The following is a 24,484-nucleotide window of genomic DNA, read 5'->3' on the forward strand; positions in this document are numbered from 1 at the left end:
AAATCCCACAAAACAACTTCTGAATACCGGCAGAGGACATCAGGCACTCAGAAAAGCAGCGCATAGTCGTCGAAAGGAGCAGGACTGAACAGGTGAGCCGGGAAAAAAAAAAGTGTCCACTACCGCATCCTGGTGTCAGGACGGGAATTAGACACTGAGGAGACCAGAAAACAGAAGAGCTTTTTCAACAGAAGGAAATGCCTTGGAAGTAACAGAGGGAGAAGCTTTGAGCCTACTGCAAGAATAAGACTGAAAAACAGAGGCAGAGGCTTAAGTCCAAATCCTGAGAACACCAGAGATCTCCTGTTCCGAGAGAGCATTAATTGATAGGTACTCATCAAGTGCCTCCATACATACACTGAAACCAGGCACCACCCAAGGGTCAACAAGTTTCAGTGAAAGACATACTACGCAAACTATCCAGCAACACAGGAGAATAGCACTGAGCTTCAATATACGGCTGCCCAAAGCCACTCCAAACCCACTGACATCTCAAACTCATTACTGGACACTTCATTGCACTCCAGAGAGAAGAAATCCAGCTCCACCCACCAGAACATCGACACAAGCTTCCCTAACCAGGGAAACTTGACAAGTCACCCTTCCGACCCCATACACAACGAGGTAAATACATAATAAAGAGAACTCCACAAACTGCCGGAAGATGGAAAGGCCACCCCGAACACAGCAATATAAGCAAGATGAAAAGGCAGAGAAATACCCAGCAAGTAAAGGAACAGGATAAATGCCCACCAACACAAACAAAAGAGGAAGATATAGGGAACCTACCCGATAAACAATTTCGAATTTTAATTGTGAAAATGATTCAAAATCTGGAAAGCAAAATGGAGTTACAGATAAATAAACTGGAGAAAAGGATTGAGAAGACGCAAGAAATGTTTAATAAGGAATTAGAGGAAATAAAAAAGAGTCAATATACAATGAATAATGCAATAGGTGAGATCAGAAACACTCTGGCGGGAACAAACAGTAGAATAACGGAGGCAGAAGACAGGATAAGCGAGCTAGAAGATAGAATTGTAGAAATAAATGAAACAGAAATGGAAAAAGAAAAAAGAATTAAAAGAAATGAGGACAATATTAGAGACATATGGGACAATATTAAACGCCCCAACATTCGAATCATAGGAGTCCCAGAAGAATAAGACAAAAAGAAAGACCATGAGAGAATACTTGAGGAGATAATAGTGGAAAATTTCCCTAAAATGGGGAAGGAAATAATCACCCAAGTCCAAGAAACACAGAGAGTCCCTAACAGGATAAACCCAAGGCGAAATACTCCAAGGCACATGGTAATCAAATTAACAAAGATCAAACACAAAGAACAAATATTAAAAGCAGCAAGGGAAAAACAACAAATAACACACAAGGGGATCCCCATAAGGATAACAGCTGATCTTTCAGCAGAAACTCTTCAGGCCAGGAGGGAATGGCAAGATATACTTAAAGTGATGAAAGAAAGTAACCTACAGCCCAGATTACTATACCCAGCAAGGATCTCATTCAAATATGAAGGAGAAATCAAAAGCTTTACAGACAAGTGAAAGCTGAGAGAATTCAGCATCACCAAACTAGCTCTCCAACAAATATTAAAGGATCTTCTCTAGACAGGAAACACAGAAAGGGTATATAAACTCGAACCCAAAACAATAAAGAAAATGGCAATGGGATCACACTTATCAATAATCACCTTAAACGTAAATGGGTTGAATGCCCCAACCAAAAGACAAAGGCTGGCTGAGTGGATACAAAAACAAGACCCCCACATATGTTGTCTACGAGAGACCCACCTCAAAACGAGGGACACATACAGACTGAAAGTGAAGGGCTGGAAAAAGATATTCCATGCAAATAGAGACCAAAAGAAAGCAGGAGTAGCAATACTCATATCAGATAAAATAGATTCTAAACACATCAATAGGACAGTTGCACAGTTCATTGCCACCCTATGTGCTAACAAACAAATACAGAAACACAACCATCAACAGTGAAATCTCCACTTTCTTTTTAAATTAGTTCTCTTCTTGTTTGCCACTACTTGCTGACTGCTTTCCTTGTTGCCTGTTTACAGGTACTTCACGTTAATACCTTCTCAAGACATGGAAACTCTTCTGATACTCAGGTAAATACAATATGTTCTTCTAGAGAAAGAGACTGTAAGACTCAATTTAGAATAATCCCCATCTCACTAATATATTTCTATGTTCTCGCCCCTTTACAGCAAAGGATCATGTCTAATTCAGATTTCTGTATTGTGGGTATTCCAGATACAATTCTTGATAATTTATTTGTAAATTATCAAGTAAGCCAATATTTTACTTACGTGTTAGAAAAAATTTGGCACGATAGTGTGGAACTAAATGTTTGCGTTTTATCCTTTGATATTCACAGTCAACTTACATTGGTAAAATGAATTATTTAGTACATGCATTAGACAAATCCATTATCTTCTGTTAATAGTTTTATTTTAAGGTTATTTATTTATTTCACTATCTCCTTTAATAAACTTTGATCACAGACACTATTTTGAGAAAGGGTGAGAAATTTTAGATGTGTGTGACACTGTTTCCTGCTTTAATAAGCATCATTGCTTTTAAATTCTTTTATGATAATATTATACATATTTTATTTCATGTGTAAAAAGAGTAGACCTATCTTTGCAGCCCAAGAATAATTTTTTATAAATCTTTTAACAGCAGCCAGGACTCCAATCTCAACTGAAAAGAGTTCTGTCTGATATAAACACATCCCACAAGGATTATGAGCTCAGCATTGCCAATGGAATTTTTGCAGAAAAAGTATTTGATATTCGAAAGGTAAGTGCAGGCTCCTATGTTAGATGGTTATTTCTGTTATGAACCTGAGTCTTGTTTAATTCATCATCTGAATAAAGGCTTGCACCTTTCCATGGGTCCATCAGTCAGTTCAGTTCAGTCGCTCAGTCGTGTCTGACTCGGCGACCCCATGAATCACAGCACGCCAGGCCTCCCTGTCCATCACCAACTCCCAGAGTTCACTCAAACTCATGTCCATCGAGTCGGTGATGCCATCCAGCCATCTCATTCTCTATCACCCCCTTCTCCTCCTGCCCCCAATCTCTCCTAGCATCAGAGTCTTTTCCAGTGAGTCAACTCTTCGCATGAGGTGGCCAAAGTATTGGAGTTTCAGCTTTAGCATCAGTCCTTCCAATGAACACTCAGGACTGATCTCCTTTAGGATGGACTGGTTGGATCTCCTTGCAATCCAAGGGACTCTCAAGAGTCTTCTCCAACACCACAGTTCAAAAGCATCAATTCTTCGGTGCTCAGTTTTTTTATAGTCCAATTCTCACATCCATACATGACCACTGGAAAAACCATAGCCTTAACTAGACGGACCTTTGTTGGCAAAGTAATGTCTCTGCTTTTTAATATGCTATCTAGGTGGGTCATAACTTTCCTTCCAAGGAGTAAGCACCAAGGTGATATTTTTTTTTCCTGTCACTATTAATTAGGTTCCCAGATGCCTTCTCAATATTATCACTTTATTTCCAAAAAGTACAACTTTTCTTCACCTGAGTGATCACATATTCAGGGTCACTAGACTGACATGCTCCAAGACAGAGAGAGCTTGCCCACTGGCAGTGATGTGGAGTTAGAATTGGGGTGGGAGGAGCCAACAGTGCATTTAGGGTTGTCTATGGGCAGCAGAGAAAAAAACCTATCTACTTTTCCTTTGAGTTTTCTGTCTCCTAGGACAGTTCTTCATCCTCAGTGCTGAGTTCACCTCCCTTTTTTTTCTTAGCTATGCCCTTCCATCTCTCCTCCCAGCAGTTACTTCTCTTTTCAGTAAGCTCACTTATAAAAGGGGGGTTCCCCGATGGTTCAGCTTGGAAGGAATCCACTTGCAATGTAGGAGTCACAGGAGACATGGGTTCAATCTCTGGGTCAGGAAGATCCCTGGAGTAGGGAATGGCTACCCACTGCAATTTTCTTACCTAATCCCATGGACAGAGGAGTCTGGTGGGTACAGACATGGTGTTGCAAAGAGTTGAGCATGACTGAGCAGGTGGCACACACTTATAAAAGAGTTCTTGGTAAGAGACATAGCCATATAAGGCTGGCCAATGGTAGAATTGCAGCTAAGACTCAACACAGGAGGCGAATAACTTGAAGTCAGCAGACTGATTTTTGGTACTACTACATGGTGTTTGAATTACCAATTCACTCATCATGGAATTCTCCTCATTCAAAGACCAGCAAGTCCCAGAATGCACTCTTGCATGCTGGTATGCCTGACCCATCGTTGCTATGACAACCAGAAGCTGGTAGCACTGTTCAAGCAGACACAGTGGCCATGATTCTCTGGGGGACGTCTGTTCTCCCTTTTACTTCTCCATGTCTCACACAGCTATGAAACTCCACCCCATGACATTTCTGGGCTGGTCTCCACTTGCAACGTTTCCAACTCTCTGTGTTCCGCCCAGTCATTAATGCTTCGTTTGTCTGTCACCCACTCAGATTCTTCGCCCTTTCCAGCACCACTCCCGAATCGTTTGGCAACCTGTCAATTATGAAGCATTAGGTCACTTTGCTTTTAATCCTCCCAAAGGTATCCTACACAAGTTTTGCAGGGGCTACCATGATGCTCAGCCCACAGTTTGAGTCTCAATTCCCACAGATGCTGTTATGTTCCTGAGGGACACTCAGCCGTAGCCTGGACGTTGATGTGTCTATCATGGTGCTCTTTATAGCATCTTGTTTTTCATGTTCCTTTTTCTGACTCTCATGCAATGTACCCAGAAGCATAGTAAAGGTGAGATCTAATCAAGAACATTGAAAACAAGATAGCCATTTTTTTTTCCTCCCAAACATTTATATCATCAGATTTCGATCAGATAGATCAGTACAAAGATAGATAATCTCCAAGCTTCTTACATTTCTTCTTACAACATTTAACTCACATTTGAGTATGGGTTCAAATAAGTGGATACATATTCTACTAGGATTGATAAAGATAATAATGTGTAAATAGTCTCTGTGAAAAGTATGGTATTATAGAAGACTCAACTACTATGTCTGATCCCATGTTCCCCCTCCTCCCCCAATCTCGCTAGATGTGCCTTGGGTAGGACCTCGGTACATGTTATCCACACCTGATTCCGCCACTGTTTTCAATAAACTCAGTGTCCCTATGGATGCTGCAGCTTCCACAGTTTCCTGACCTTCTCTCTACACCATTATAGATACTTGAGCCACACCCTGAAACTCATCAACGACCTGCAGTCTGCAGCTCCAGTTTTCCAGTGTAGTCACACTGCCATGTGCTTCTCGTTCTTCCATCACTACTCTACCTGCTCTTCAGCTGCACTGAGGGATTCGTTCTCTTGATCTCTCGACTTTCTCTCAGCGCGTCAGCCCTCTCCTTGCCTAGCTTTATTCCTACACTGAACTACTCTCAGCCATTCCTTCCCCATTCTCTTCCCCCAACAAAGCCCTGAATCAGGATCGGTGCCGTGATTTCACTCACGGCTGTGCCTGGGCTACAAGGGATGCTTGTGGGAAGCCTGGCAGTGCGCAGTTTCACCAATGCAACGTGGCGGTCTCCCTGCCGTCCCAGTCAGACGTTCTTCGTGGTGTCCAACAGCCAGTTTTGGTGTTTCATTCCTGACATCAGGTTTTGAAAACTCTCCTACTTCTTTCCGTTTCCCAACAACCCCTTACTACCACCATCAGTTTCAACTGAAGGGCCTGTCTTCTACTTGACAAAGAAAATAGAGGCAGGATTCATATCCCAACCCATCTGCTGATCTTCCCCCCTCTTTCCATCAATTTCAGAGGGAACTGTTTTCCTAAGCGGTCAATTCCTCCACTGCTTTCTTGCCTCCTACCCCCTTCCTTGGTGTTATCTTTCCATCAATATTCTTTATTGGGGTTTTACTACCCTACTTTCTTCTCTCTCATAGCACATAAATATATGTACAAGGTACCTTTTTTCTAAAGTTTTTCTTTAAAAGCTACTTAATGATTCTCCTTCCCATCTTATTGTTTCTCACAATGAAAATGTAAGCTTGAAAAACCCAGCTTAATGAAAGGGTAATGTGTATTCTCGGAGTCCATTCCCCCCCCCCCGCAACTTTTACTCCTCAATCCATTGCAATCTGGCTTCTGTGTTAAATGCTCCCCTGAAATCCTTTTTATGAAGTTGACTGCTGCCTTCCATGTGGACACCCAAGCTAGGGACGGTTTGCGGTTTTTATCTCATCTGTCTCTTTGTGGTGTCCAACATGAAAGGTGTTTCTGAAACTCTCCCTCTCCTTGTTTTCATGGCATTGATTTCTCTACTCAGGCTCATTTCATCTCAGTCTCTTTGGTTTATATTTGTTCCTCCAGGCATTCCTCAAATACTAGTGCTCTTTAACCTTTCTGTCCTCAGCCATCTTCCGTCCTCAGTCTCCTTTCTCACGCAAGGAGAGACTGCGTGCTCAGTGTGCAGGTCTTCAGCCTTGTCCTCCCTGCCTCTGCGCGCTTTGTGGTTGCACCTGCCTCCTGCCAGTCCTCAGGCGGGCGCCTCCAGACTCCCATGTACCATCCCTTCTGTCCTCTGACTTCTCTTTCTTCTGTGTTCTCTCTCAGTGAATTATCCACCAAGTATTGGGTCAAATTTGTCTTCTCCTTTTCCCTAAGCTTCATAGTCCATTAGTGAAGACTTATTAGGTCTTCCTCCTACTTTTCAAAAGAAAAGCTATATTGAAATAATCTGAAACTTACAGGAAAGTTGCAGGTATTATAGAGGAGAAAAAAATTTTTTCCTGAACCATTGGAAATCCCTAATCATATTTGAAGTCTTTGGTGTAATCCTACAAACAATGAGATTTTCCTACATAACCACAGTGCACCCATCATAATCAGGAAATTCACACTGTTATATCATTATCAGCTAATCTTTAGATCCTTTTGAGTCTAACCAATCATCACTACCTCATCCCATAGCAAAATAATTTACTTCAGAATCATGCATTGTGTCTTGTTGGTATATATGTTTAGTATCTTTCAATTTGGAATAGTTCCGTAGCCTTTTTTTGACTTTAAGGATCTTGACATTTTCAATGATTATTCATAATGTCCAGTTATAAACTAGTTATAATTTAGGATGTCCCTCAGTGTGAATTTGTTTGATGTTTCTTCATAATTAGAGTCATATTTTTTCCAGTTCTATTGAGACTTAATTAGCATATAACACTGTGTGAGTCTAAGGTGGACAAAACGTTGATTTGATGCTCTTATATGTCGTAAAATTCTTCCCTGGTGCTCAGATGGTAAAGAATCTGCCTGCAATGTGGAAGACTGGGGTTTGATCCCTGGGTCAGGAAGATCCCCTGGAGAAGGACATGACAACCCACTCCAGTCTTCTTGCCTGGAGAATCCAATGGACAGAGGAGCCTGGAGGGCTACAGTCCATGGGGTTGCAAAGAGTTGGACATGACTGAGCAGCTAACACACATATGTTGCAAAATGGTTATCACCATTTCTTTAGATCACTCCTCCATCTGATTTGGTAGAAAACATTACGGGTATTGTTTTATTTTCATCGTATTATCCTTATTGCCCCCCCCCGCAGGATTTTGATTAATCCTATTGCTGACAATGTTATCTTTGATCACTTGATTAAGGTGATATCTGTTAGGTTTCTTGAACAGTTTTTTAGTAGGAAGAGGATGATACAAACAAGGGGCAAGAGGTAGGAGGCTCCTGAAATATTTATGGTGAGAAAGCAGCGGTGAAGTTGAGGGGGTGCGTATCAGCCATGAGCTCTGCTGATCTCCCCCAATGCATTTCAGTGTGCACGCTATGCAAAGTCAGCTTCACGCTCTCTGGTCCTCCCTCCCAGCCATATTTCTTCACCTTTGAGGCAGGAAGTAGCCCTTGAGTAAGGCAGTGGAAATAAGCGGACAATTTCAAATACGTATTTCTTATGGTGCTTAGTTGGTGGTTATTTGTGAGTCCAAGAACTGTGTTTATTACTTATAGAGCTGTATATCATTTATATTTATAGGACTATATTGAGTGTGCTAAGAAATTATATAATGCCAAAGTGGAAAGAGTTGACTTTACAAATGATGTGGAAGACACCAGATATAAAATTAACAAATGGATTGAAAACGAAACCCATGGTGAGTGCGATGCCATGTTTTTCTGCAAGATTGTTAGTTATATGTGAATATCGAGAACTCCCAATTTTAAAGTTGGGAGTCTTTTTACATATGAGAAACTGCTCCTGCTTATCAGAAGTAATGATTGCTGTTATTTAAAATTGCTCTAGTTTTTGTCCAGGGAATTCCCAGGTGGCACAATGGTAAAGAATTCACCTGCCAATGCAGGAGATACAGGTTAGATCCCTGGGTTGGGAAGATCCCTTGAAGGAGGAGATGGCAACTCACTCCAGTATTCTTGCCAGGAAAATCCCATGAACAGCGGAGCCTTGTGGGCTACAGTCCATTGGTTGCAAAGAGCTGGACATGACTGAGCATACACACACATAATTTTTATAACACTCTGTCAAAAAATAAATTTAAACTCTCTTCATTTATCAAAATTATATATCTGGCAATGGTTCCTTCCATAAAAAAGCATATTTCTTTATTGACAAGTCTCTTTCCAACTAAAAATGAAATGCCAGCTAATGGTCTGTTTTAGTACAAAACAAATAAAGAAATCTATTTATTGTTTTCTTAGTCAATGATTCCAAAGCTTGTCATTTCTTTACCTAAGAAATGGCCTTGATTTATACTCAACAATATATATATTTGCTGAGTTTGGTTCTGTTTCAAAAATATGAGACATGTAACTTGCACCCTTAAGTGCAAACATTCAAAAGCATATAATTATTCCAGGAAATAAGAATACAGTGGCTCAGTTTTGCTTTTGCTCATGCATTCATCATTACTTCAGTAGAGTTAATTTGACCATTAGCCACCATGTATTTCAAATATACTCTTCATAAATCAAAAAACTATGCAATTACTTTTCTAATGTTGTTCAGTCGCTCAGTCATGTCCGACTCTTTGCAACCCTAAAGCATGCCAGGCTTCACCATTTCCTGGAGTTTGCTCAAATTCATGTCCATTGAGTTGGTGATGCCATCCAACCATCTCATCCTCTGTCGTCCCCCTTTCTCCTGCCTTCCATTTAGTGTTAAAGTGTTTTGGCGTATCAGATTACTAGTACTGTTCTTTATTTGGAGCAGTAATTTATTTCCCTTTTTTCCTTTCTCATGCAAATCTATGTATAATTATTCTCACTGTGGTGAGGGCATGGACTCAATACTTATTTGGAGGAACACTTCAAAATGATGTCAATATTCCAGTAAACCTACTCTAGTCTTATTAGGTTTTATTCCTCCTCCTCCCTCCTCCCTCCACTCCCTCTTCAATCCTACACACACTGCCAGAGTCATCCTTTAGAAAGGCAAATCTGATCCATCATGACCATGCCCTTTTTTGTGTTTCAGTGAATCCTGAACAATGCTTTTCCATCGCCTTCAAGATAATAAAAAAATTCTTATCAGACTTTCCAGACTCAATCATCTGGCTCCTGCCACCAACCTTTCCAATCTTACTCTTCCTGTTGAATCAGAATAAGTTAGGATTTGCCCAAATACAGTTAGCTCTTCGAAGCTTCCAAGTTTTGTATAAAGAGTCCCAACTTTATGGAAATTCTCCCTGGCCCTCACCTTGCCCTCAGCTCAAGCAGGTGGCCTGGCCATAGACTCTGTGTCCCCCCCCACACTGAGTACAGGGCTGCAACCCCAGGATGCTGCAACTGCATTAAGGTGGTGCCCCCACTGCACTGGACTTGTTAATGCAGGTTCATGAGGCCAACACACAGTGAAGCCAAACAAACTGAACTGTCAGAGTTTGGAACAGAGAAACGTTTACTGCAGGACCAAGCAAGTGGTCCCTGTGGTGGACCCAAAAAGTCCTGAGCTCCTGGAAGAGTTTCAGCAAAGCATTTTTAAAAGCCAAGGGAGGTGGGAGTTGCAGAGTTGATGATCATCTCGTGAAGAATTCTCTGGGTGATGCTGAGTCACCAGGGTGGCGTCACAGAGATTCACATTCTCAATCCTTAGGCTCCAAGAGGCCTGAGGCTATGGGCTCTGGTGTTAGGCAGTTAACCTCCTCCATTTGGTACGGGGGAGGTTTTTTTACATCTGCTAGACAACTCAGGAAATGTGGGCAGGCTAAGTCCTTTCCATTGTGTCTGACTCCTTGTGATCCCATGGATGGTAGTCCACCAGGCTCCTCTATCCATGGAATTCTCCAGGCAGGAATACTGGAGTGGGTTGCCAATCCCTCCTCCAGGGGATCTTCCCAACCCAGAGACCGAACCTGGATCTCCTGCATTGCTGGCATGTTCATCACCATCTGAGCCACTGGGAAACCCATTATATTCCTGAGTCTCCCGCTTCTCTCACATTGGCAGGCAAATTCTATACCACTAGTGCCACCAGCAAATGTGTATCAAATACTATTATCTAGGCACTTCAGAGAGGAGCTAAAGGAGAGGTTATGGGGGAAGGCCTGCCCAGGGAAGGCCCCATAGGATCCTTTTCAGTATCCAGAATAGTGCAAGGCATTTAGCAAAAATCTCATGAACATGAAATGTAGGAATTAGCCCATTCAATGAAATGGCATTAAAGTATACTTGGAGTGCTATGGCTTCATCAATGGAATAAATGCAGGCAGTTTGGTGTCTATTAGTAGGGAAGGTCTCTGAGAACTGTCTTCTTGGGCCAGAGTCCTGTTTTACGTGACTTTGTACAAGTTACTTTTCTACCCTGGATTTCTCAGCAAGCGACAGAAATAATATCAGTGCTTTCCCTACAGGGACTTCGTGAGAATCGAACCAAATATTGCGTGTAAAGCACTGCACATGGAGAGTGCTGGACAAAGTAACCGATCACAGACTGTCACTGACACGATGATTTCAATTATGTGATAAGAAAAATATTCAGACAGAAATAATATCAGTGCTTTCCCTACAGGGACTTCGTGAGAATCGAACCAAATATTGCGTGTAAAGCAGTGCACATGGAGAGTGCTGGACGAAGTAATCGATCACAGACTGTCACTGATACGATGATTTCAATTATGTGATAAGAAAAATATTCAGACAGAAATAATATCAGTGCTTTCCCTACAGGGACTTCGTGAGAATCGAACCAAATATTGCGTGTAAAGCAGTGCACATGGAGAGTGCTGGACGAAGTAATCGATCACAGACTGTCACTGATACGATGATTTCAATTATGTGACAGGAAAAGTATTCAGACAGAAATAATATCAGTGCTTTCCCTACAGGGACTTCGTGAGAATCGAACCAGATATTGCGTGTAAAGCAGTGCACATGGAGAGTGCTGGACGAAGTAATCGGTCACAGACTGTCACTGACACGATGATTTCAATTATGTGACAGGAAAAGTATTCATCCTCTTTAGCTTTTTGAAAGTTACATTTTCTTTCTCAATTTATTTTTCAAAAGGCAAAATCAGGGATGTCTTTCATGAAGGTACCATAAGCTCGTCTGCTGTGATGGTGCTGGTGAACGCCGTGTACTTCAAAGGCAAGTGGGAGTCAGCCTTCACCAAAAGCCAGACCCAAAATTGCCATTTCAGATCTCCCAAGGTATGGAATTCTGTTTAATTTAGGAAGGTTTTTGCCAATAATACGCCTTTACAGGACTTCCCTAGTGACTCAGACAGTAAAGAAACCACTTGCAATGCAGGAGACCTGGTTCAGTCCCTGGGTTGGGAAGATTCCCTGGAGAAGGGCACAGCAACCCACTCCAGGATTCTTGCCTGGAGAAACCCATTGACAGAGGAGCCTGGTGGGCTACAGTCCATGGAGTCCCAGAGAGTCAGACATCTCTGAGAGACTAATACTTCCACTTTCACACAATAGTCTTAGCATAGTAGAAACATCAGATACTTTGTAGTCAGACGTCCCACGTTAGGGTCCTTACCTTGCTTCATAGGAGTTGCCTTGTCTTAGCACGTGAACCTTAAACCCATAGTCTTTCTCACAAGTAAAGCCAATTGATTCCATTAGTTCACCTAGAACATTCCTTTCAATTCTTTGGTCAGCTGATGCGAAGAGCTGACTCATTGGAAAAGACCCTGATGCTGGGAAGGATTGAGGGCAGGCGAAGAGGGTTACAGAGGATGAGATGGTTGGATATCATCACCAACTCAATAGACATAAATCTGAGCAAACTCTGGAGATAAAGAAGGACAGGGAAGCCTGGAGTGTTGCATTCCATGGCATACAAAGAGCCAGACATGATTTTGTGACTGAACAACAACAACAAATTCCTTTCAATCCTCAGTTTTTCATGTTGAAGCATAGAAATTCAGATTTAACATTTAAACATAGTTTTATTTTTAAGTGGAAAATGCTATTGAAACGTTCTTTCTGCACCTTTCCACATCAGAAGTTTTAGACACAGGAGTGCTGAGAGCTCATGGAAATCAAAGATGACTCATGAGTGAGGAGATGGGCAGTAAGAGGTGGCCTAGTAGGCCGCGTCTGTGGGGAGAGGAGCGCTTTGGGAGGAAGGAGAAGAAACTTGACCACAGAGTAGATCAGATGCCAGGAGGACTTGGAGTTTGGTGGCCTTTAGCACCTTTTGGAGGGTGGCCAGCCCTGCTATGTGTCCTTAACTGCAGGGTCCTAAGGAGAGCCCAACTCAGGAGCAAGTCTATAATCTAGGTGCTTCTATGAGAACACAGAGAGGGGCATAGAAGTATTTTGAAAATCCTAAGTGAAAAAACTGAACCCTAATAAATCCTAATAAACCATAACTCTGTCTGATGGAGATGTTAGCTGTGTAATTGCAAGATGAAGCATATTAGACAGTCCCAGAATTGTAATGGGGCTTCCCAGGTGGCCCTAGTGATAAAGAATTCAGCTGCCAATGCAGGAGATTCAGGTTTGATACCTGGGTAGGGAAGATCCCCTGGAGGAGACCATGGCAATCCACACCAGTATTCTTGCCTGGAAAATTCCATGGATAGAGGAGCCTGGTGGACTACAGTCCATGGGGTTGCAAACAGTTGGACGTGACCAAGTGCACACACACAGAATTTTAATGACTGGGGCTGGCAGTGTAAATGGTATTTGGAAATGAGCTTTTATTCCCTACTCTTTCCTTCAACTCCTCTGGTAGACTGCATTTGTTAACTCATTTCCATGAATGAAAATGAAACATGACTCTTTCCTGCAATGTCTGTGGGGTTTTGTTTGTTTGTATTTTGCTCCTAAATAATGGCTTATTTAAATAAATATGAGTATGTGCAAATAAAATATCTGTAAGTATTAACATGAAGTATAATAACATTGTTTAAAATAATCTTCCTGACTATATCCCTTATAGTAGAGCTCTAAGACTGATGCTAAAACTGAAACTCCAATACTTTGGCCACCTCATGCGATGAGTTGACTCACTGGAAAAGACTCTGATTCTGGGAGGGATTGGGGGTGGGAGGAGATGGGGACGACAGAGAATGAGATGGATGGATGGCATCACCAACTTGATGGACATGAGTTTGAGTGAACTCCGGGAGCTGGTGATGGACAGGGAGGCCTGGCGTGCTGTGATTCATGGGGTCGCAGAGTCGGACATGACTGAGCGACTGAACTGAACTGAACTGAATATATAGCTTATAATAAAATATGCTGTAGAATCTGTATCACTTGACAGCTTTGGTTCCACCCAAAATTGGTGAAATCAACCCTTTGTTAAGAAGTCTGTTTTCCATCTTTCTCCAACATAACTCAGTTGTGGGAATCTTCCCTGCCCTAGCTTGGAGCTGAGACTTTGTGGCTCCGCCCCACAGTTCCAGACTCATTGAGAGGCACCTGCCTGTCTCACTTGGCGCCTTCTTCCCTGGACTGCATCATGTGTGCTCTTTCTGGGGTTTGGATTCTGGGTCAGAAAGGACAGCTTTTCTGGAGGAAGAAGAACCCATGATTCAAATGTAAACTTTATCCATCCTCCTCTGTAGGATCTTCTTTCATAAAGGGAGATTTTATACAAATAACTGAAAAACTTGCAGAATCACAATATCTTTTAGGAAAAGATGGTTTATTATATCTCTATTATGTTTCTAAATCTAGAAGTGGTATCCTAAAGATAGGAGCTACTGTGTTTCCCTCAAGTTAATTTGTGAAATATTTCACAGAATTTTAAAAAAAACTTTACAACACCCCATTATTAAATTGCAATTTTTATAACATTTGCCTGGATTTTACTTCAGATAAGAGAAAAATCTATAGCAATCACTTGAAATTATAATATTATTTAATAATTATTCATGACATGATATAGACATTTTCAGATAAAACACTAAATGCAAGGCAAAGTTCCAAGTGCTAGCTATGGTGAGGCGCATGATCTTTACAACAATCCTATGCAATAGAGACTGCATTTACCTCCATTACAGAGGTGAGGTGTAGAGACATACAGAGGTGAAGTAACTTTCCAAGGTCACACATTTGGTGAGTTTTAAACTCGGGTTCAGTTCAGTTCAGTCACTCAGTCGTGTCCAACTCTTTGCGACCCCATGAATCACAGCACACCAGGCCTCCCTGTCCATCACCACCTCCCGGAGTTCACTCAAACTCGTCCATTGAGTCGGCGATGCCATCCAGCCATCTCATCCTCTGTCGTCCCCTTCTCCTCCCACCCCTAATCCCTCCCAGCATCAGAGTCTTTTCCAGTGAGTCAACTTGTCGCATGAGGTGGCCAAAGTATTGCAGTTTCAGCTTTAGCATCAGTCCTTCCAATGAACACCCAGGATTGATCTCCTCTAGAATGGACTGGTTGGATCTCCTTGCAGTCCAAGGGACTCTCAAGAGTCTTCTCCAGCACCACAGTTCAAAAGCATCAATTCTTCGGCGATCAGCTTTCTTCACAGTCCAACTCTCACATCCATACATGACCATGAGAAAAACCATAGCCTTGACTAGATGGACCTTGGTTGGCAAAGTAATGTCTCTGCTTTTTAATATGCTATCTAGGTTGGTCATAACTTTCCTTACAAGGAGAAGCGTCTTTTAATTTCATGGCTGAAATCAGCATCTGCAGTGATTTTGGAGCCCAAAAAAATAAAGTCTGACACTGTTTCCACTGTTTCCCCATCTATTTGCCATGAAGTGATGGGACCAGATGCCATGATCTTCATTTTCTGAATGTTGAGCTTCAAGCCAACCTTTTCACTCTCCTCTTTCACTTTCATCAAGAGGCTTCTTAGTTCCTCTTCACTTTCTGCCATAAGGGTGGTATCATCTGCATATCTGAGGTTATTGATATTTCTCCCAGCAATCTTGATTCCAGCTTGTGCTTCTTCCAGCCCAGCGTTCCTCATGATGTACTCTGCATATAAGTTAAATAAGCCGGGTGACAATATACAGCCTTGACGTACTCCTTTTCCTATTTGGAACCAGTCTGTTGTTCCATGTCCAGTTCTAACTGTTGCTTCCAGACCTGCATACAGGTTTCTCAAGAGGCAGGTCAGGTGGTGTGGTATTCCCCTCTTTTTCAGAATTTCCCACAGTTTCTTGTGATCCACACAGTCAAAGGCTTTGGCATAGTCAATAAAGCAGAAATAGATGTTTTTCTGGAACTCTCTTGCTTTTTCCATGATCCAGCAGATGTTGGCAATTTGATCTCTGGTGCCTCTGCCTTTTCTAAAACCAGCTTGAACATCTGGAAGTTCACGGTTCACTTATTGCTGAAGCCTGGCTTGGAGAATTTTGAGCATGACTTTACTAGCGTGTGAGATGAGTGCAATTGTGCGGTCATTTGAGCATTCTTTGGCATTGCCTTTCTTTGGGATTGGAATGAAGACTGACCTTTTCCAGTCCTGTGGCCACTGCTGAGTTTTCCAAATTTGCTGGCATATTGAGTGCAGCACTTTCACAGCATCATCTTTTAGGATTTGAAATAGCTCAATTGCAATTCCATCACCTCCACTAGCTCTGTTCGTAGTGATGCTCTCTAAGGCCCACTTGACTCTCAAAGTCTGTGGCTTTACTCAAGATGTGGACCAATAGGACCACCACTGGCAGCAAGCTGGGGAAAATCCACTGGAAAGGAAAACCTGCAGCACTGTCCTCCTTGTATTTGGTCAATAAATGAAATAAGGCGGGCTTTAATTTTTTTTTTTTAAATGACTTGACTTTCAGTGTCCTGGGAAAGCAGTGGCCATGATGCATCAAGAACGGAAGTTCAATTTGTCTGTCATTAAAGATCCATCCATGCAGGTTCTTGAGCTCAGATATCATGGTGGGATAAGCATGTACATAATGCTGCCGGATGATGACCTATCCCAAGTAAGTCACCACTGTTGCTCTCATTGCTGGGGAGTAAGAAGACGTCTAGGACCCTTGATTGTGTTCTTATCCATCAACTTCAAGATTTCAGGTTATTAGAATTAGTCACTTACCCATTTGTTCATTTATTAATCTAAGATTTGTAAACAGTGCTCATATGAAAACTTGTCGCGTTATAAATCTGGAATAATCTATGATCGATTCTCAGTGTTAACGAGTTGCTGAGTTCAATTTGTGAGTCACTTTGGGGCAGTGGTATTGGAAAGATATATGTGGCCCCTCACTCTGTCACTAGGGGCTTCCCAGCTGGCTCAGTCGTAAAGAATCTACCTGTCAAGCAGGAGACATGGGTTTGATCTCTGGGTCTGGAAGATCCCCTGGAGAAGGAAATGGCTACCCATTCCAGTGTTCTTGCCTGGAGAATTTCATGGATGGAGGAGCTTGGCAGGCTATAGTCCATGGGTTTGCAAAGTTGGACATGACTGGGCACTCACACACATGCATGCACTGTGTCACTAAGGGTCCTAGCTGTGCATCTTGAGCACATCTCCCTACATTGTCTTGTGCTGCAATTGTCACACGTGTGGAGTAGGAGAGTCAATTTGTATCCAGATCTTCCAGTGTGGGCGCTGCTCTGGGGGATGCTGATCACACCAGCCCCTAGGCTACAGCTCTGGGCTCCTTGCTGTTGGCTACCCGGGGTTCTGTTGGTTTACTCCTACAAGTTGTGCAAATGTTATTTTCCATGTCTTTCATGAGGCAGAAATGGTCAGGAAACACTGATTCAAATGACTGCTGAGTTCCTTTCTCCCTCTGATGATCTCTGATTCCCAAATTCCTTCACTTGCTCACTGATCCACTTTGTCTGTATATGTTAATATGTGGGCAGAGAACAGAAATGCCCTGAAATATCAATACAAATAAACCACACCTTGTCATAGCAGAGCAAATTAAACATATGACTCATTCAAGAGCACTTGAACCATTTGCTTTAATCATTTCCTATTTCCAGATTCCCCTGGCACCCTTTCACATACTTACAAGCAAATATCCAGGAGAGAATTGTTATGGAAATCCATATACGTCTGAGGCTATTGTTTCATCTGTTTCTTAACCATATGGTTCTAAATTGCCTTTTAACTATTTCTGCAGATTGAAAACAAACTGACTTTTCAGAATCTAATGGACTGGACCAATCCAAGAAAAATGAAATCTCAGTATGTCGAAGTGTTTCTACCTCAGTTCAAGATAGAGAAGAATTATGAAATCAAGCACTATTTAGAAGCCCTAGGGCTGAGAGATATCTTTGATGAATCCAGAGCTGATCTCTCTGGTATAGCTGCAGGAGGCCGTCTATATGTATCAAAACTGATGCACAAGTCTTACATAGAGGTCACCGAGGAGGGCGCAGAGGCCACCGCCGTCACAGGAAGCAACATCGTGGAAAAGCAGCTGCCCGAGTCTAGTGTGTTCCGAGCTGATCACCCATTCCTATTTATAATCAGGAAGGACGACATCATCTTGTTCAGTGGCAAAGTCTCTTGCCCTTGAAACTACAACTGGCTTTTATTAGAATAGAAACAACAACATCAAGGAACCACCACAAGGAAATAGATTTAAGTTTAATCTTAAAGCATGTGATGACTCCTTTCAGTTTACTTCCTTCTAACATTGATCAGCAGAAGACTTGACCTGGTTGATTGTCCTGATCTTGCTCTTAGCGTTTCTACCACCATCAGACCCACCTCTTTCTAATTTCATCGTCTTTCTATCCACGTTGATTTCTACCAGTCTTCACCACAGCCACTTGCACAAAGATCTGGGTATATTATCTGGGAACTATGGAATGCTCTACCTGTAATGTTAGAGTAGTAATGTAGAAGCAGCCCTAGGGATATTTTTTGAGACTGTAGTTATCACAAATATTCTAGTTCCATTGCAAATATCTAGGAAGTAGATCCAGCTGCTGGAAATAAGTGTCAAGGATAACTTTTCCTTGCTGAGCTAAGAAGGCATCAGAATTTACTTTTAATATATCTGATTTGAAATTAGTATCTAATCTAGATGCTAAATATTATGAATTTGGGATTGGGAAAAAATAGTTCATCAATAATTTTGAGTTGACAACTTTCAGCCTTTCCTTGATAGAGACTGGATGTGTACACAGTTTTTCAAATACTAGTGTCTTTTAACTTTTGCCAGTTGTTGTTTACAGCATATTATTTTATATGCTGTGTGGTTTGTTTTTATTTATCAGAATAAAGAAATACAAAATAATCATATCATGTGATTATTCTCCTTGGACGAATTGTGGGACTATCGGCACTCTTTTCTAGGCCAAGCAAGCAGTTAAAAGAAAGAATGCTTTTTTAATATAAATCTGATTTGGTTAATGTTGCTATTTTGTTACTCATAAAAGTTACTTTTACAGATACTTACATAAGCAGATCATCTAATTTAAAATTAAATATTAGGATTTAAATTCATAAAGTTACATAATTTGCATATATTAACCCATATTAATTTTATTGTTCAAAAACCTGACCACATTCATGTTCTTCGTGGAGATCTCCACTCAGGTCGACTCACAAAACACATCAAGTCCACACATATTCATTTCTACCTCCATCAGTGGATCCTTGAGAGTATTCTGTGTTCTGCTAAACACATACCAAACCTAAACAAAGGGATGATGTCTAAGGTGAGGGGAAGAGCATCGTTGGAGCTTCGATTTCTAAAGGAGCAGAAAGAAGCTTTTTCTCACAACTTTTAATAGGAGGAGAAATATCGACATCACCTTCATTATCATCATAATCATAGCTTATTTATTTTTTGACTTTTTTTATGTGAACCATATTTAAAGTCTTTATTGAATTTGTTACAATATTGCTTCTGTTGTTTATGTTCTGGTTTTTTGGCCTTGAGGCATTTGGGATCTTAGTTTCCCAACCAAAGATCGAACAATCACCCCCCTGCGCTGGAAGATAAAGTCTTAACCACTGGACCACCAAGGAAGTCCCCCACCGCGTATCACTTATAAAATGATCTCAGACCTCATCTCGATTCTCCTTACAAAACTGTAAGGTGGAAATTGTTATTTATTACTGTTATTCTCATTTCATAAGGAAAATAAGTTTCATAGACATTAAGCAGCTGCCAGAGATGATTTGTACTCAGCCAAGATGTGCCTTGGACTTCACTGCAAACCTCACTGTGCCTCGGCTGCGCTGTCTTCTCATCTCACACTCTAGCAACTCACATGGCTCACCGCTTCTCTAGCATGCTTACTGATTGATGCCAAGTATCTCTGATGACCTCAGACTTTTCTGGAAGACCACACCCCTTATAAATTTGGGCAAATTAATAATTACATACTACATGTTCTCATGTTTGGGTCATCTAGACTTTCAGGTAGAGAAGGCAATGGCAACCCACTGCAGTACTCTTGCCTGGAAAATCCCATGGACAGAGGACTCTGGTAGGCTATAGTCCATGGGGTCATGAAGAGTCGAGCATGACTGAGTGACTTCACTTAAACTTTTCACTTTCATGCATTGGAGAAGGAAATGGCAACCCACTCCAGTATTCTTGCCTGGAGAACCCCAGGGATGGGGGAGCTGGGGTTGCCCAGAGTCGGACATGACTGATGCAACTTAGCAGCAGCAGCAGACTTTCAGTTGATTTCATGTGGCTAGGTATTATTTCTCTTAATAATAAACTTTCTGACAATTTGCATTGTAATATAAGAATAACATAAACTCTTCTAAGAATACACTCCCCTAAGTACAAGCTCTCTAAGAGAAAAGACAATGATCTTCTGCTCCCTTTCTAATTTCTCTCCAGTGCATGCTTCACTGACTGACAGATTTTACTCAGCAGAGAAAGGCACTAAGTGTCTTTAATCATCTGGGTATCTCTTGATGCTAATATTTAGTTTCTGTCCCAATAGACAACCTAGAATATTTGAAGACCCATGACTAGAAAAGCATGGGTCTAGCAATAAGACTAATCCTCACTGTAGATACCAGCAGCACTTTTGAGAACAGAAAGCCACAGGAAACTTACCTAACAAAGCAGGTAACCTGCTGACTTTCAGAACTTAATTGTGTCATGAGGTGAGACCTCCCTTTGATCATCTCTGCCTTCTGCTTGTTCCCTGCCTGTGGCTTTGTGAACCAAGACAAGAACAGCATTGTACTGGATGCATCACACTTAAGTGAAGCTAGAGTGACTAATCTTTTACACACATGGAGATTTATTCTTGGCTTGTAATTTTTTAATGTATATATTGTTGAAGTATAGTTGACTTACAGAGTTTACAGTGCACAACAAGGTGATTCAGTTATGCATATACACATATTATTTTTGAAGTTATTTTCCTTTATAGGTTATTACAAGATATTGATTGTAGTTCCCTGTACTGTACAGTAAACCTTTGTTGCTTGTTGCATATCTAGTTTTTTTTATTAGAAATCTAGCATTCTATTCATACCAAGTCAAAATGGAATCAAAATGTCATAAATTTTTTGGCCAAACATGTTTAGGCCATGTTTGAAAACAGCTGGACTGCATGATGACCTTTCATCTAGCTTGTTCCACTTTTTCTATTTCATATTCAGTGTTTCCATTTCAGTTAGTTTATGTTTTCCAGTTACTCCATCTCTTCTTTTTTTTGAATGTTCTTTTGTAAACTTTTATCAAGTATAGTAGAAAAGCTTACATATACATATATATATAAATAATATGCATGCTGGGCTTAGTCACTCAGTCATGTCCGATGCTTTGCGACCCCACGGACTGTAGCCTGCAGGCTCCCCTGTCCGTGGGATTCTCTAGGCAAGAACACTGGAGTGGGTTGCCGTGCCCTCCTCTAGGGGATCTTTCCAACTCAGGGATCAAGCACAGGTCTCTGACATTGCAGGCAGATTCTTTACCATCTGAGCCACCAGGGAAGCCCCAAGTAATATGTATAACCTATATATTTTAGAAAACCTTCAAATTTTTGCCTAATTTGGCTTGTAATTTAAGCAAAGCAATACATGCTCATGCGTACTCAGTGATTGGGAGGGAGAGAAAAGGATGCAGAATGCAGAGGAAAGCATGGAGGAAAGAAAAGATGGACCGAAATGCTTTTCAAATATTTAAGAGACAATCCACCTTTAAAGGTATTTCTTTCCAAGTGCACCTCTTCAGATTAGACTTGTCAATGCTGCTAAGAGTTTGATTCTTAGACTGGAAAAAGCTGTCACTATGTTCACAAGTTGTAGGCAGTATAAGTCTGATGAATCTTGTAATATCCTCTAATAATAGAAAAAATCTGAAAAAGTATCCATATTTAATTGAATCATTTTGCTGGACACCTGAAACATTGTAAATCAGCTATCTTTCAATTAAAAGATAACAATTTTAGAGACTTCCCTGGTAGTCTAGTGGTTAAGAATACATGCTTCCACTGCAGAGGGCACAGGTTCAATCCCTTCTTGGGTAACTAAGATCCTGTGTGCCACATGAGTTCAGTCGCTCAGTTGAGTCCAACTCTGCGATCCCACTGACTGCAGCACGCCAGGCTTCCTGTCCATCACCAACTCCTGGAGCCTGATCAAACTCATGTCCATTGAGTTGGTGATGCCATCCAACCATGGCATCCTCTGTTGTCCACTTTTCCTCCTGTCTTCAATCTTTCCCAGCATCAGGGTCTTTTCTAATGAGTCAGTTCTTTGCATCAGGTGGCCAAAGTACTGGAGCTTTAGTTTCAACATCAGTCCTTCCAATGAACATTCGGGACTGATTTCCTTTAGAATTGATTGGTTGGATCTCCTTGCAGTCCAAGGGACTCTCAAGAGTCTTCTCTAACACCGCAGTTCAAAAGCATCAATTCTTTAGCGATTAGCTTTCTTTATGGTCTAACTCACATCCATACATGACTATTGGAAAAACCATAGCTTTGACTAAACGGATCTTTGTTGGCAAAGTAATATCTCTGCTTTTTAATATGCTGTCTAGGTTAGTTATAGCTTTTTTCCAAGGAGCAAGTGTCTTTTAATTTCATGGCTGAAGTAATTTTGGAGCCCAAGAAAATAAAGTCTGTCACGGTTTCCATTATTTCTCCAACTATTTGCCATGAAGTGATGGAACCGGGTGCCATGATCTTTGTTTTTTGAATGTTGAGTTTTAAGCATGCCACATGGGGTGGCCAAAAAAAGGACAATTTTAGTACAGAAATGAAAATGAATGTTTATGAGAATCTAATAAAATCAGGTCATTAAAAAATCCCTGCCATATATACCTAAGTGAGGACATTCTGGGTGGGAACCATTCATTACAGCACAGAGCAAGCAAGGGACAAGGACCACTAGAGGGATGCAGGTTCTGTGGAATTCAGGCTCCGGGGCGGCCACACACTGTGATATGTTCCTTTAAACATCTAGAACAATAGACAGGGACACACGCCTTCACTCCTAGCTATTAGTCAGAGCCTTTATAGGTCAGGGACTTTACAGGCAAGAAAAACCAGCAAGTGTTCTTTGGTTAAGAGAATGTTTACAGGAAATAATAGCACATAAACTATTGAACAATGCTCCAGACAATTATTCGCAAACAATTTCCTGGTTTTATGAATAGTTAGCTAGTGAATTATTAACTGGTTTCCCCCCCCAAAAATGACCGTTCTTTGTGTCTCTGGGGGAACAGCATCTATACAGATTAATAAGTCTCTGTGAAGTTTTTTTCTTATTGTGAACCAACCCTCCCTGCTTTTCATTTTTGAATCCAAGCTCTCCTCAGGACTGTATATGAGCAATGTAAAGTTCTCTAAATTGGTGGAAGTCTGAATCAAGGTATGTTTCCTTGAGGCTCTAGAGAAGATCTGCACCATTTTGAAGTCCATTTCTCTCACATGCGTGGGTACTTAGATGTACAGTGGTGTCTGACTCTTTTTAACGCTATGGACTATAGCCTTCCAGGCTCCTCTGTCCATGGGATTCTCCAGGCAAGAAGACTGGAGTGGGTTGCCATTTCCTTTTCCAGGGGATCTTTTCAACACAGGGATTAAACCTACACAAATCAAGAGTCATTTAATGGAAATACAAAAGATCTAAATTCTAGCTCTTTTCTTTTTTTTTAAATGGCTTTGGATCTTTTTCTTCTATTAATTAGCCTCTTCTTCCTGTGTTTATATTTATAATTTGGACACTGTTTTTAAAACTAAAAGCATCTGTCTTTATATATATGTGTGTGTGTGTGTTGTGTGTGTGCAATTTGATAAAAAGCTGCTAGTACACGAGCCTGGATTTCACTTCAATTGCACCCAGTTAGAGTTAGCTAATAATTTATTGGAAGGATTCTTTATAAATAAATTTTTAAAAATATGTCTAGTTTTAGAAGAAATACTTTAAGGCATAGTAGTTTTCTGTAACTATGAGTTGTTTTCATTTCATTTAGTTTTGTTTTTAGATTCCTTCTATGACTGAGATCAACTTATTTGTCTTTCTCTGCCGTTTCACTTAATATAATACTTTCTACATCCACCCATGTTGCTGCAAATGGCCAAGTTTACAGCTTAGAATATTCTATTGCATATAAGTAACATATCTTCTCTATCCACTCATTTATCCATGGACATTTAGACTGCTGTGATATCTTGGTTGTTGCAAATAATGCTGCAGTGAACATTGGTGTGCATATATCTCTTTGAATTAGAGTAAATACCCAGAAATGAAATCACTGGACCACACGGAGGTTCTGCTTTCAATGCTTTGTTTGTGAAATTCTTTGTTCAGTATTGAAGATATATTCTGGGTCACAGGATAAAAATTAGTTCTTAGTAGGGACTGAAAATCTCTGAAGATATGCTCTCTAAGACCCCTTCCTCGCTAGCATTCTAAGATACCTTACTGGTCTCTCTCTGAGGTGGAGCTACAGCTGATCTGTCACTCACTTCTTGTGGGAATCCTCCCTATGTTTGTCATGAGGTAGGTTTGAAATTCTTACTCAGTGAGGATTACTCTGTTCCTGGCCGCCTCCATGCCAGACAGAAGAGCATTTCATTCACTATGTCTCATTGTAGGAGTCAGAAAAGAAACTTGATGCCAAGTG

The 24,484-nt window shown here is 41.1% G+C and overlaps 1 protein-coding gene across 1 annotated transcript in view; it reads left to right on the forward strand.

Annotated features, from left to right (window-relative positions):
* SERPINB7 (serpin family B member 7) overlaps positions 1 to 18,667 on the forward strand; it is a 28,426-nt gene extending 9,759 nt beyond the window's left edge. The window contains exons 3-8 of the mRNA XM_055417507.2: positions 2,093 to 2,143; positions 2,718 to 2,837; positions 8,056 to 8,173; positions 11,541 to 11,683; positions 16,244 to 16,390; positions 17,543 to 18,667. Of these exons, the coding sequence (XP_055273482.2) occupies positions 2,093 to 2,143; positions 2,718 to 2,837; positions 8,056 to 8,173; positions 11,541 to 11,683; positions 16,244 to 16,390; positions 17,543 to 17,941 (978 nt within the window). The 3' untranslated portion in view covers positions 17,942 to 18,667. The remainder of the gene's footprint in view (positions 1 to 2,092; positions 2,144 to 2,717; positions 2,838 to 8,055; positions 8,174 to 11,540; positions 11,684 to 16,243; positions 16,391 to 17,542) is intronic.
* The last annotated feature ends 5,817 nt before the right edge of the window (positions 18,668 to 24,484 follow it).

The sequence above is a fragment of the Moschus berezovskii genome, chromosome 28 (genome assembly GCF_049115385.1).
Source record: "Moschus berezovskii isolate FMDL1 chromosome 28, NW_MosBer_1.0, whole genome shotgun sequence".
Classification (NCBI taxonomy): Eukaryota; Metazoa; Chordata; class Mammalia; order Artiodactyla; family Moschidae; genus Moschus; species Moschus berezovskii.